This window comes from Eleginops maclovinus, chromosome 15 (assembly GCF_036324505.1).
Source record: "Eleginops maclovinus isolate JMC-PN-2008 ecotype Puerto Natales chromosome 15, JC_Emac_rtc_rv5, whole genome shotgun sequence".
Lineage (NCBI taxonomy): Eukaryota > Metazoa > Chordata > Actinopteri > Perciformes > Eleginopidae > Eleginops > Eleginops maclovinus.
Window position 1 is genome coordinate 2,752,134 of NC_086363.1, and position 14,061 is coordinate 2,766,194.

At 40.2% G+C, this 14,061-nt stretch overlaps 1 protein-coding gene across 2 annotated transcripts in view; it reads right to left on the reverse strand.

The window, feature by feature from the left end:
- Positions 1-14,061, reverse strand: part of ncoa1 (nuclear receptor coactivator 1) — a 42,278-nt gene that overhangs the window by 22,512 nt on the left and 5,705 nt on the right. For both annotated transcript variants that reach the window (XM_063901989.1, XM_063901988.1), the window contains exons 2-3: positions 8,581-8,809; positions 413-518 (exon numbers count right to left, since the gene is read on the reverse strand). In XM_063901989.1, the coding sequence (XP_063758059.1) occupies positions 413-501 (89 nt within the window). In that variant the 5' untranslated portion in view covers positions 502-518; positions 8,581-8,809. The remainder of the gene's footprint in view (positions 1-412; positions 519-8,580; positions 8,810-14,061) is intronic.

The following is a 14,061-nucleotide window of genomic DNA, read 5'->3' on the forward strand; positions in this document are numbered from 1 at the left end:
AGTCAGACTTCTTCTTCAGTGTCAACGTTACACTCTCAAACTGACGAGTTACAGTAAGGTATGTGGTAAACATGAGGAACAGGAATGTGTGTATGGGAGTGTGTGTGCGACAGCAAAAGTAGGTCAGTGCATTGGCGGGCCAGAACACACAGGCGTGTGAAAGCGCAGGTCTGAAGCTGTGTGTGCATGTTTGCTGCAGAAAGGCTAGCTGGGCTGTTACATCAGCTACCGGGCTGTATGGACACACACTCACACACACACTGACTGCATTCATTAACCCTAACCTCAAACCAGGGTCCAAACTCTGCAGCTGATCGAGTAGGAGCTTATACGGCTTGTTGTTTTGCCTGGTTATGCAATGCTGGTAGCGTAACGTTACACACAGAACAGAAACACACGGCCGGGTCGGTACCTTTGCCCCGACGTGTCGCATGGTGAGCCCTTCCTCTTGCGTGACTCTGGCGTGGCAGGGTCCAGGGGGTTCTCCCCTACTGCACTCATTTTCAGCTTTAACTGACCTGCAGAGGAGGAACACACGGCAAAGAGAGGAAAGGTCAACAACAGAACTTATGAAGCATAAAAATGTTATGTTTTCAGGCAGGTTTCGTGCAGCTTCTACTAAAACCTGCAGTGGCCAACATATCATATATAGTCATTATTATTTGGATACCTTTAATGATAGGGGGTGGTTTGCACACACAATTATGCAACAGCTTTTACTGGCACAAACACCGTCACAAATTCACACCACAAAAAGGAGAGATAAATTCGGGATTCCCTGGAAATTATATACATTTTTTAAATGTGAAAATAGATGAACAAACACACTTTAGAAAAATAGCTGCAGCAACAAATAAGCACTGATATAAATAATAATAATTATTCACAATTTAGAAATGTGTGTTTTTTACTGGCTGTTTAAATAAATGAAGTTATCATTTTCTGTAGAAGTACACTAATAACTTCAGAGTCACTGTTACAGTACACATTTTAAATACTAATATGAATTGCTTTGTATTCTTATTGTACACTTTATGATCTATATATTTATTAAAATAGTTGAAGTGCAAAACATATATGAATATGAAGATGAAGATTCAACTTTATTGTCATTGCACAGAGTACAAGTACTAGGACAACGAAATGCGGTCTCTGCATTTGACCCATCCTAGTGTTAGGAGCAGTGGGCTGCCATTATGTACGGCGCCCGGGGAGCAGTGTAGGTAACCAGTGTCTTGCTCAGGGACACACCACGGTGGCACTTGGTCTTTCGGGGACTTGAACTGGTGACCTTCCAGTTCCCAGGCCAAGCCCCACCACCATATATATTGGTCTAAAGAAATCTGCCTTAAAATGAATATGAAATCTTTAATAAATCAAAAGTAAAGCGGATTAGTTATTAATGTCAAACCACATTATTTACTTAACATTACGATGTATTTATATATCGGCATGACATTTAAATTAAGTTTGGTATTTCAATGCACACAGTCTGCAGCTCTGCCACAGTCCTCCTCTTGTTGGAGCTGATTTAACTCTATATCTTTATTGTAGTGTGTGGATTGCAGTATTTTATTCAAGCCTCACTAATATTGAGTCTCTGAAATTCATCCTAATGCACCTCTTCTCTGTTCTAAGTAACCATGGAAACAGGAAATGCTGCAACGTTTGATGCAGCACACGAGCGACTCATTAAGCCCCGATATTAAAAAAACAACAAGCTTTAAATGGCATCGCAAATTTAATTTAGAAGCCTCTCATTAAACCAGATGCACACAAACAAAAACAGGATTAAAATAAAGCCTGTCATGTTTAGCAAACTGCAGAGGCTGACAGGTGTTATAACTCACCTGTTTGTGAATGAATTACTGACTGAGTTTTAGGGAGGATAATAATCAGAAAGCCTTTGATTTATTCTGTTGAACTGCACACATCAGGACTCTTACTATTTAAATGATGTGGAAATCTGTAAATCAATGATATGCAAACTAACTAGAGCCACACAAAGCCTGTTATATCCACTGGCAAAAAGCACAGCAGTCATTGTGGGAGTGCTGGGTGCCGCCGCGGGGCCGCGCTGCTCGCAGGACGCTAATCCTTCCTGACTAGCCGTGTTTACATTTCACCTCAAATAACCCCCTCTGTCCTCCTCCGCCTTCCTCATGCAGTGAACTCACAGCACAGGGAGAAATCAGAGCCCCGCTACACACTAATGGAAACACAAATTAGCCCGGTGTCTGCGTGCCGAGTTCAGCGTGTGCTAAAGTTAACAGCTGGAACTGTAAGTACGTCCAATTATTAGAGAGAAATCCATCAAAACAAGCAACAGGTCGACTCATTTATGGTCGTGTCATTAGCAGATGTAGATAGACATATTTCTTAGAAGTGGGTGAGCATGTGATTCAAGTTTCAGAGCATTCAAAGGCTTTACTGTCACAAGCACAACAGCTACAGTGTAGATGTTGGCAAAGAAAACCTGAGGCTCCTCCAACAATGCAGCATACAATACGTTTAAGACCAACAAATAGTGCAAAGGGACGGAAAACACGACACAATACTGCAAGTAAAATCCATAAATAAGACAGCTAGATGCACGCCAGAGTACAGGAAGTTAACAATGGACAGTGGAATTAAATTAAATACGGCATATTGTAATAATATACTTAAATATCTAGACTCTAAACACATGCAAGTCTTCAAATCAGGAGAGTTTACTTCTATTTTGTTAGACTTGTATTTGTTTTACCTCATATATATATTCATGCTGCATTGTTGGAGGAGCGTGGGACTTAAGTTTTTCATTGCCATATCTCCACTGTAGCTACCGGCATGAGACAATCAAGCCGTGATACTGAATCCTGCAAAGTCAGAAGACTGTTAATCAAATCCTTCAGTCCATGTCTTGTCATTTTCACATATGTGAAAGCTAGATTCACCACATTCTAACACCAAATAAGGCCCGACTCGTAGATTTAATGTATGTATTGCCTTTCCTGCCTTTTTAAGGATACATGGGAACCTTTGCTTAGTCATTTTCTGGACTTTCTAATTATTTTTACAGCTCAAAAGTCAAATGACAGCAGTAGGAGAGCGGCTGTAAGTTTCCAGAGTGACCTTGCCATTATAACGCTGCTCATTTATCATGTTGACGACTCCTAATCAGGCCTGTGTATTTCCGTCAACACAGGATCCGTTTATTGATGGAAGGGAGAATAACACACACTGGTTCTTTTTCATGATGCACCAGGAACTGCACTGACCCTATATTTTATTTATAAGTCCAAACTCACGCTCTCACTGCGGGTTCATGCTGTGAAAACATGCCGAACAATCTGTGCTCCTATACGCATGGAAGGAAACCTAGATGGATTAAGTACGCTCGATAAACTCAAGCACAACGAGCCTTTCAACAGCCGTCATTATATTTCTGGGGTTCTCTTGTTGCCCTCCATTGAGATTATGTTTCATGAAAAACACTTCCTCCCACATGGAGAGTATTTACGATCCCGGCAAGTCATACATCCTTCCAACAATGGTATATCAGAAACTAAGATCATACACTAAAGTGAGTAATAGTAGGAGTCCTGCAGTGCAATGAATCACAAAATACAAACCAATGCTTATAATGTGAACCGTCTGCAGCTGGAGCTCATCAAACATGGATTAAAGAGGACATCTTCTGCACATTTCCAGGTTGCTATCCGTATTAAGTGTCTCTACTGAGCCTTTAATGTTCAAAAAGCTCTTTATGTTTCTCATCCTGCCTGTGCTGCAGCACCTCTTTTCACCCTCTGTCTGAAACCAGAGCCCAGTCTGCTCTGATTGGTTAGCTGGCCAAGCTCTGTAGTGATTGGTCAACCTCTTAAGAGATGTCCCGCCCCTTTAGCCTATCATGTACAATGTGTTGGAGCGCTAGCCAATAGAAATGCGAGTGTTACAAAGTGATTTCATCATGTTAAATGAAACACACCTCCACACACACACACACACACACACACACACACACACACACACACACACACACACACACACACACACACACACACACACACACACACACACACACACACACACACACACACACACACACACACACACACACACACACACACACACACACACACACACCTGTAGACCAGGTCAGCCTCATGTTTCTTACTTTCACTATTTTTCAGGGGTCTACACAAACAGTCAGCCTCACATTTACACACTATAACCACATAAACACAACAAACATAAACAACACGTCTCATTTAATTAGCAATCAAGTACAGAAGTGAGAAAAAAACATCCTTTCAACCATCATTACATCCATAATTAACACATTTCTACTACACATAAATAGCACCCCCCACCCCCCCCACCTACTCTATGTGACGTACGGTGGAGGACCGAGCCTTCATTCTCAGAAGAGGTAAAAGACGAGGAAGCCCAATTCCTCCACTGGCTCTCCATAACAACCGCCTGGCATCCAAATATCTGTACGTTTGTCTTTTCTCCGCCTTCAGTTTCTCATTCCACACGTGCACACACACACCCTTAATGTATGGCTCGCAGAGGGCGGGGTGGGGGGGGGAGTGAGGAAGAGACCACCATGTAGAGAGAAGGGAGTAAGGGAGGAGGATTACCAGGCAAGGGAGGAAAAACGGGACAGACGTAACGTTGATTATCTTTATTAGTAGTGTGAGCTCCCTAATGTATAAACACACTTTCACTTCCTTCCATTTTCTCTGTTTGGGCTTCTTTAAATATATATATCATTTTGGAGAACCTTGGAGGAATGTGCCATACTTTAAGGTCCATCTCCCAGCGGTCATGTATCGGTACAGATGGACACATACATGGTATAAATTCTAAGGAGTTTTTTAGATTTTTTAAAACATTTTATGATATATTTATTAAAATAATACATTACATTTAAATTGTTCCAGTTATGTTCAATTCAGTTATGTGTCAGAGCAGCGGAGCATCAGAAAAAAACCTTAATTTAATTTAAATTCAACAGGAAAGAAAGTAAAAATCAAACAAACACATAATGTTTATGTTTTTATTATTTTCTAGCATTAATATTGATTTTATTTACAGTCAAGCAACCGTTTTAATGCTGTATCACCCCGTTTAATACAGACATGCAAGTGCACGCTGTACTTGCATTAGTGTTTCATTCCAACAAAGGAAAAACAACAACTAATCTCCTTCACGAGATCGCCACGCCGCTCGTGCACACAGCCCTGCCCCCCCTCTCTGCTGCACTGACTTGGTACGGCCCATCAGAAGCTGCTCAGTCACTGCTGCTGAGGCCCTCCCTCTTTATATAGGACAGGACGGAGACAATATATACAGCTCCAGAGGATCAGTGCACCCACTGACTCCTGGATTATATGTATACGTGTTGCATGAAACTTATGGACCTGCAACATCATGCATGATAAGAGGGAACTATCCCTGTTTGTGTTGAAGCAGCACGCTCGTCCTGCTGGGGATATTTCTTCTATTGTGTCAGCACGTTGCATCCATATAAAGTCAAATTTAGGGTCAGATTATCATAATTAATCACTGAAAATAACAAAGATATTGTCATACAACTAAATGAATTCAACTTGCATGAATTAAGTCCCTAAGTGTTTCTGCACAAATCTTAAAATGAGCACATTTTCTTTATTAAATATTCTCAATGACGTTTCTTACCACATTCATAGCAGGTCATTTGCAAAAAAGCACCAATACAATGTCTGAAAATGCTCCCATCCTTCAGTTTAAACAGATTTATTTTGCTTTGTTTTAGAGAAAGCTGCAACATTTCTCCCTCAGATGATTTGTGAGTTTTCTGCATGCATAGGGAATGAATCTCACTGCATCTGCAGAGGGCTTGCTTGTAACTGGGTTTGTTTAGAGTTTGTATGTAAAAAAACTGGGTTCACATGAAGTTAAAATGCAGACAGTTCTAAATGATTAAAACTGCTCTTCTTGGAAAATCAGGACAGCAGAGATGGGAGTTACATATCCCACGTCTTTGTATTGCAAGCTTTAAAAAAAAAACCACACGGCTAGAACATACAAGTGACACCAAGAGATGTATGTTATTTGAACACACACACACACACACACACACACACACACACACACACACACACACACACACACACATCTCTGCAGAAAGGTTTCGCTCTAATAATCCCTATAATCCCCTCTAATCTGATAAACTACACTACCAAACCAACAACAACCAAACAAACAAACCAATTAACCTTAATTAAATAAACACCTCATCCACCGGGGAACATCGTGAAAGCACCTCAGCGCTCTCACGTCAACAGCCTCTCAAACAGCTGTTAGTCACTTTAATGGTTTTACATCTGCATCACCTCAGCGTGTCTGTTATGTTAATATTTACAGCTGACTAACTTTAAGTTTGCACGCAATGACATGGACAAAGACAAGCAGGAGTCGGACTGCAACGAACACTTTTACTATCTATTCACCTGTCATTTATTGATTTACGCATGCAGAAAATGTGGAAAATACCATCACATTTAGGGCTACACTGTAGAAGTATTGCTTAATATGCTATGTTGATTAATTGATTGTTTGTTTAATAAAAAATGTCTGAAAAACAACGAAAAAGTACCTTTGCAATTCCGTTGACATCCTTAAACTGTAGTCCAACCATTAATATTAAAATAGGGGAATATTTTTAATCATAAGGCATGAAAAGCAGCACATACAGGAGGCTGAAACATTGGCTTTTGGCATTGTCCAAATGAGTCATTTCCAAAAAGTATATTCTTTTCAGTAAAACAAATCTATTGTGGACATTTGAGAAGATGGAACCTTTGATTATTTGGCATTTAAGGAAATATAAATGAGTCTGTGGCCAAATCTTCTTTAACATATCCAATCTGTAATAGATTACCTCTGACTCTGCCCAAGTAGATGTTCCTTCTGTGACATAAACAGGAACCAGAAGAGGCAAAGGCACATTATGTAAGACGGTCCCGGGGGGCGAGTGAGGGTATGTATGATTTATAAACATGCAAAAACATTGGTGTGTGGCACTTAAATAGTCCCTGCTTGTCAAATAAAAAACTCTGCTAAGATCCAGCCCATTGTTTCCCACCATCTGTGTCCCACCAGGATGTTTACCGAGAGAAAGAAATACCCTTTGACTGCACTCAGCTCCACACACACACACTAAACACACACTCCTTAGTGTATAGAACAAGTCGAGTACGGTGGAGGCTGCACATGTTGTAGGTTAATGTGAGCTCTAGTATAAGACACAAAGAAAATGTTCCTATTAAGTTATTCAATATGCATGACCTCCATGTGAAAATATATGTTTATGCATAAGAGGGGGAATTATCTCTTGTGAAACCCAAAAAAATAAAGATAAAAACCCAGAATTTATGAGTAAAATCAGGTTTCTAAATCCACTTGAGTGTGTGGTGTCACGTGTCTCTTCCAAAATGTTTCACAGAGCATTTTCACTCTCACTGCCAGGCTGATAATTCATCATGAATATTCATCCTTATTTGAACTCCACTGGTGTGATTTCAAGTGTGAGCGTGGGTGTGTGTCCTCATTTCAACTCAACAAACTGCACGGGGGGTCGATTCAGACACGATGGGATGTTCAGAGACATGCAATAATGGCCCTCAATTTAGAGACTCTGAAATACTTCATTAGACAGATTGTTTCCACAATAAAAAAGCTCACAAACTTCCAATTATTTCTCACCTAGAGGCTTTTTAATCTGCTCTTGTAAAGCAAGAATAACAGACACAATTAAACAAAACCATGCATTCAAAATCCCTCAAATGAAAACAAATGAACATTTATTACGCTGTTGTCTTTTAATGGATCTTCTCACACTGATTTAATTGCTTCTAGTCGGTCAAATTAATCTATCTTCACTTCTGCATTTTGGATTTATCATTATGGAAACGATTGCTAAGACTGATGACAAGAAAAGCAATTAACTGATTTGTTGAACTGCAGTCAATTAATGTTCATCAACTTAGATAATAGACTCATTTGTCAAGAAAAATACCACTTTTTTTCTGCTTCAAGACTCTCAAATGTGTAGATTTACAGCTTTTCTCTTGAAAGATTTCAAATCATTTGATTATGCAGTGTAGATATAAAAACAACTCATTTTAATAAAGTCATTTCCAGTTTTTCATCACACTGCTTGTAGACTTGACGATTAATCAGATAAATGATTGATTGATAAACTCTTCGAGGGACACGTTGTATGGCTCCTGATGTCTAAATAAATACAGCAAAATATCCAGCTCCTGTGTCTAGCTTTCACTCCTCTGAATATTAAATATTTGACCTCTGTTCACCTCTACTACCGCCATCCTACAAACATGGCCTGGAGCCTCAGTACGGATCTCAGTAGACACACTTTTCAGTCGATAAAGTAAAAGAGTTTTGTAGGAATATTAAGTGTTGCATTATTAACATTACATGCAATACATTCTAACGGACAAGAAGCTAGTCCTGCACAGTTAATCGAAGCGTTATGGAAGACGCTATATGGACCAGGGTTTGAAAAGAGACACATACTCCACTCACTTGATCTAGGGCTCTAGTGGCTGAGTCATGTGTGAGGCTGTGGTCGGCCACGTCCAGGGCTCAGAGCGAGGATAAAGGGAGGAAGGGGGAGTCAGAGGTGGGCTCACAGCGTGGAGAGGACGTGATGGAGCAGTGGTGCTGGTAGGGTGGGGGGGAGGGGTTATGGCTCCACGGCCGCTCTGTCACATGGCACCATCCCAGGTGCAGGGAGGAGCCGGCTGGCCTCCGACTGGAAGAGGACGACAGAAGAAAATTGGTAATGTTAGAACGGGGCGGCATTGTATGAATGGTGCTGTAATGACATGGCTGCACAATTATTTGGAAGAGTTTCTAAATATCTGAATTGAGAATCGTGCTTCTGCAGAAACACGTCAGCCAACAAATCCTTTTTTCTGCAGGATAAAAACCTTAGTTTGGTTCAGATTCCCCTAAAAAGACATCAAACCATGACCATTTAAATATATTTTGAAACCACAACGTGAATGTTTAAAACCCTCTTGTATCGGGAAACATATCAATATTGCAAAATCAGTCAAAAGTAATTTCAATTTGTTTATTTTTCACCCAAATTCTGCAGCGTTTATTCAACATCATCGCAGTAAACATACCTTTTATAAAGTCTTGTACTTTACTAAGTATTCAATGCTCCTGTAAATATCTGTCCCTATTCACAATCTTTACAAATAGGATTCTATTAAAGAAGTATTGGACCTTGACTTGCTCTTTGTGTGAGGCTCACCTGAGGCATATTTATTTATTTACCTTACACCCTTTATTTAAAAAGCGCATACCCACATAAGGCTATAGGGAAACTCAATAATAACCACCTGCTGGCTACACTCTGCACGCTGTCATTGTTATGCATATTAAATAAATATATATGCACGTTATCTTCTTCATCAACAGACTGTCAGTGTGAGATGCTTTAACTGGGAAGCACATTTAATAATCAGCACACGCACACACACACACACACACACACACGCACAGAAGAAAAAACAGCACACTGATTCATCTGCTCCTGACAAGACGTCAGCCTGACATCTGCAGACAGCTGGCTAGTTATCCAAACAGCAGGGAGGGACACGCTGAACACAAATTAAAATCTGTCAACGTCAATGGCTTCACCTATCATACTGCCTCGTAAACAAACACAACCACAGAAGACTCTAGGTTTCTTTCTACCTAGAAAGCTGTATAGATACTTCTTCTTCCTAATTGGATAGCATCCAGTCCTACATCCAAATATGTATAAAAAAGCATCTCAAAACATGCTCTGTGTCAATGTTTACACGACTAAGATAAGTGTCTGACTGTGGCCCAAGCAGGAAAATCTCAGAGCAATTCTGCAGCGATTTGAGAGAATAACTGTATTTTAAACTCTGTCGAGTATAATGGAGAGATGGGGAGTGGGCGATAAGAAGATCCCTGTGGATCAGCCTGCAAGAGAATAAAACTCATAAATGCCAGGTATGGCTGCTTTAGATTTAATCCAACCATTCCCCATTTTTGCAAACTATGGATACTCCTTCTGCTGCTTCTTCTTCCTCTAAATTAAAGCCAGCGGTCCAGCCTTTCATCATCTGTCATTTACAATCTTCTTCAGAAATAGCTTTCTATTGTTAAAACTGAACTTGCATTACTTTAAAATACTATAATATGTGGTGTAGTGTACTGTCACGCAACCTAATATCCACCTTGGATTAATAAAGTATTGAAATTGATTGATTAAAAGACGCTAAACATATAGATCATTTGTTCCTCAGTTTACTGTTTCTTTACTAGGAGATACAAAAACAATCACAAATGATCAAAATCATCTGTCAGGTATCTTCGAATCGTCCCTGAGCGTGATGATAAAGAAGACTAGATGAAAATGAGGGGTTTAATTAAGCATTAATTAAAAGGAAAGTGCAATGCAATACTTAAATTCATAGCCCAGAGTGTCTTGGACTGACAACACCCTATCAACACGATCGTCTCAATAGCTTACATCCCCTTCAACACATGCAGCTAAAGGACGGACTTATGCAGGAAGTCTTTGATATTGAACGTACAGAAATATTAAGTGGATCTTTTCAAAGTCGCTGCCAGAACCGAGACACTCGTTCAAAGACGATGTGGTGCATCTTGCACAGGAAGGCAACTGGCCATGGAAAGCCTGACCACTTAAACTGTATTTTCCTTTGATAGTGTCGTGCAATTTTATCAAAGACGGCACAGCATGCCTTTCACACCGTCCCTGATTTCTTGAAGTTTCAGAGGAAACGCCATCTGTCCTTCACAGAGTCTAACAAGCCACAGTCTGGGCTTTAGCTGCTCAGCTGGCTTGTTTTGGAGCAGCGACAGTATTTCTGCCTGATCTATCCACGCTTGTAAGTAAGTACGAGGACTGGGTGACAATGTGGACTAGTGAGTGTAAAAGCAAGTGAGAAAAGGGTCATTCAGAGTGTCTCAAATCAGGGGTCTGGTCTTATTTAATTATTAACTTAAAGCACTTGTGTAAATCAGTGCATCAAATCTTACAGCACTCCAAATAAATGTTTTAGATCCAGTCTCAAAACACTACAAGAAGAAACTGGCTGTAGAATATAATCCAGCATTAACATCAGCTGTTTAACATCTGTATAGAAGAACTGTCAACATATTCGTAGAAAAACACGTGATAAAAGGTGCTCAACATATAATCACACAGTGGAGAAAGCAATTACACTAAACAGAGCACTAGTGTTGCTTTGGTAGTCAATTACTCTGCAGGAAAACCAGGTAAGAATCCAGATATGAACTGATATCGACGTCCTATAGCTAAAAACATGTTTTGACTTTTGAATTTTTGTATAAAAACAGATCAGCCACAACCACATCCAGTGAGGTCTTTAACAACTTATCTGAGGATCTTGCACACTGGCTGTCTCGCATGAAAACGGGTTGCAAATAACATGTGTATCCTCTTAAAGCTCCTTTAAACGCTGCAGGTGACATTCTTTCAACGGGACCGAAGTCAATACCGTCAAGGATTATGGGCAATTAATGCAAAAGGCAAAATAGGGCCTCATCTCTACGTGGTTTGCTTCCCATCTATCCTTAAATATGTTATTGTTTGGGATGACTATGCTGGTCTAAATCCTTGAACCACTTCTAATGTATTTTGCACGGGTTGTCCACACGGCAAAAGAGAAGTCCCAACTCTTACACTCCTTCATGGTTTCTCCATGTGTGGACACTACATGCGTGTGAGCCACAGCGGTTTAAAGTTAACCATGCATCCCTTAATCTAATTTGGAAGTATAATTTCTGACAGATGCCAGACCTGCTCAGTATCGGCACTGGTAATGAGGAAAGTATTGCAATGAATCACTAGTCAATTACGGAAGAGAACCATGGAGAGAACTGTTGACTCAAACTTATGAAATGTTGTTTTACCTCCATCGAACAAACTCAATAAAATGACAGGTTTAGAAACAGGGAACAGTTACATTTCAGCGGGATTTACGAGGAATCCAACTCTTGCAGAACAGGTGAACGTCGTCTCTCCTTAGGGTTCAGGATCTTGCAATAGTGAATCGTTTTCATGCATAATCCACATTTGTTGTCATGCTTTCACGCTGATATTCAGCAGGTATACGTTAAGTTATATATTAGTTTAGGGGGCTAATCTGGAGACAAACAGTATGGCTAAGAAGCATCTCTCTTGACCTTTATGCTGTTGAATTAAGCCAAGTGTATACGGCTTTCCAAAGTAAGAGACTCAATAATAAACAGTGCAAAGTTATTTCTGTTAAATGCAAAATGAGTAAAGAATTCAGAACCTTTACACCAGACCGACATCAGAAAAAGCCACTTTCATTAAATTCACATGACAGTCTCTCTGCATTCACATGCTTTCTCACAACTGATGTGCGTGTGATGTGTGGGGTTTTCTTCTCAGGTTCAATTCAGGTTAGGTAGTTAAAAAAAACAGTCTCGGAAAATCTTAGCCATTAAGAACTTGGCAGGCACAGAGAAAAACTCTTCATATAGAGTGTAGTTTGGGGGGGGGGGGTGTAGCGTAATCCTCCCAGCAGGAAATGTCCACAAGCAGGATTCTGGTGCGAAAACACTGTACGTAAAGTGGCCTACATCCAGCTTTAAACTACACACAAAACAAGAGCACTTCCGTTCCCCTTGCTCTGTTTCTCTCTGTCGATAGCCACAGTCTAGACGTCAGCAATGCAATAGGTGTACTGCTCTGCAGCCTTTCTGCTGTGCACTAAATCAGGCTGCTTTCACTACTAAGAAAAGCAAGCCCTCACACTCAGTGTTCATTAGCACTGAGGTTTCTCACGATGACACATAGAAGACGGGGTTACAGTCAACCCTATTTTAGTGTTGCTTAGGCTGTTCTGTAGTAAGACTTACAGTCCTGAGCCATCTGCAGGTCACAAGTGGGCACTTTATTAAAAAGGAAAGGGGGATTGGTATGGATACACCACGTTTGCCAGTAAATAGGCGCTCACTTTCTGCCTGATGCTTTAACACTGTGAGCAACTTGTGTTGAGTTGTTGGAGGAGCATGGGACATAAGATTTTCATTGCCAACATATACGTTGTATACGCTGTGCATATGACCAATAAAACCTTGAAACCTTGAACTTGTCACCTGCCACGAGTTATGGATGAGTCAGTTTACATATATTTAATTTAATACAATGTAAGAGGAGATTGTGATACAAAGATAAATCAACTTCAAAAGGAATAGCTGAATGCTACGTAGAGGCTGTGAAGCTGTACCATGTGATAAACCACACACAGATTAAAGGTGTAACATATGCTAAAACTAACTGAAGATAATCATATTCATAAATACCTGCATTCAAACACCTTTCATGTATGTCTCTCATGCATAATTAGGAAGCAAGAATGCAGGATAATCATGTATCATGACCTCGTTAATCACTTTAGGATTGTTAATTGGTTTTTAAAACAATGACTGATCGAGTAAAGACCATTTTTAAAGAGATGGGTTATTCATTTTGGGGTATCATCACACTGTGTGGAGCCTAAATATAGCACCAGGATCTAAATCACCTTCTTCCTGTGATATTAAATGCTGTGTCGTTAAGGATGTCCTCATCCAAAATGAATTCCTGGCTTCGTCTTCTTCACCTGAGCTGTAAACTCCGTCCTCCTCGTAAAAACAAACAAGATATAGCAGCATTTTCACCCTATGTTGTACAAACCAGCCCTCCCTAATTCAAAATGAAAGAGTTGCCACATAAACACCCAAAAAGTGACGCTGTAGTCAAGCACATTTCTTTACTAGAAAGAAAATGCGACTTGCACGACAACTTCTTAGAGAAACTTTAGAACTATCCGACCCGTGTGCATCGACACCTTTATGCTCCACTTTGCAGAAAAGGTGTTCACACAACCACAAGTTCACTACACCCTCTTCCCTTCACGACTAAGGTGAGATACCCACAACTTCCTCTAACTCACTTGA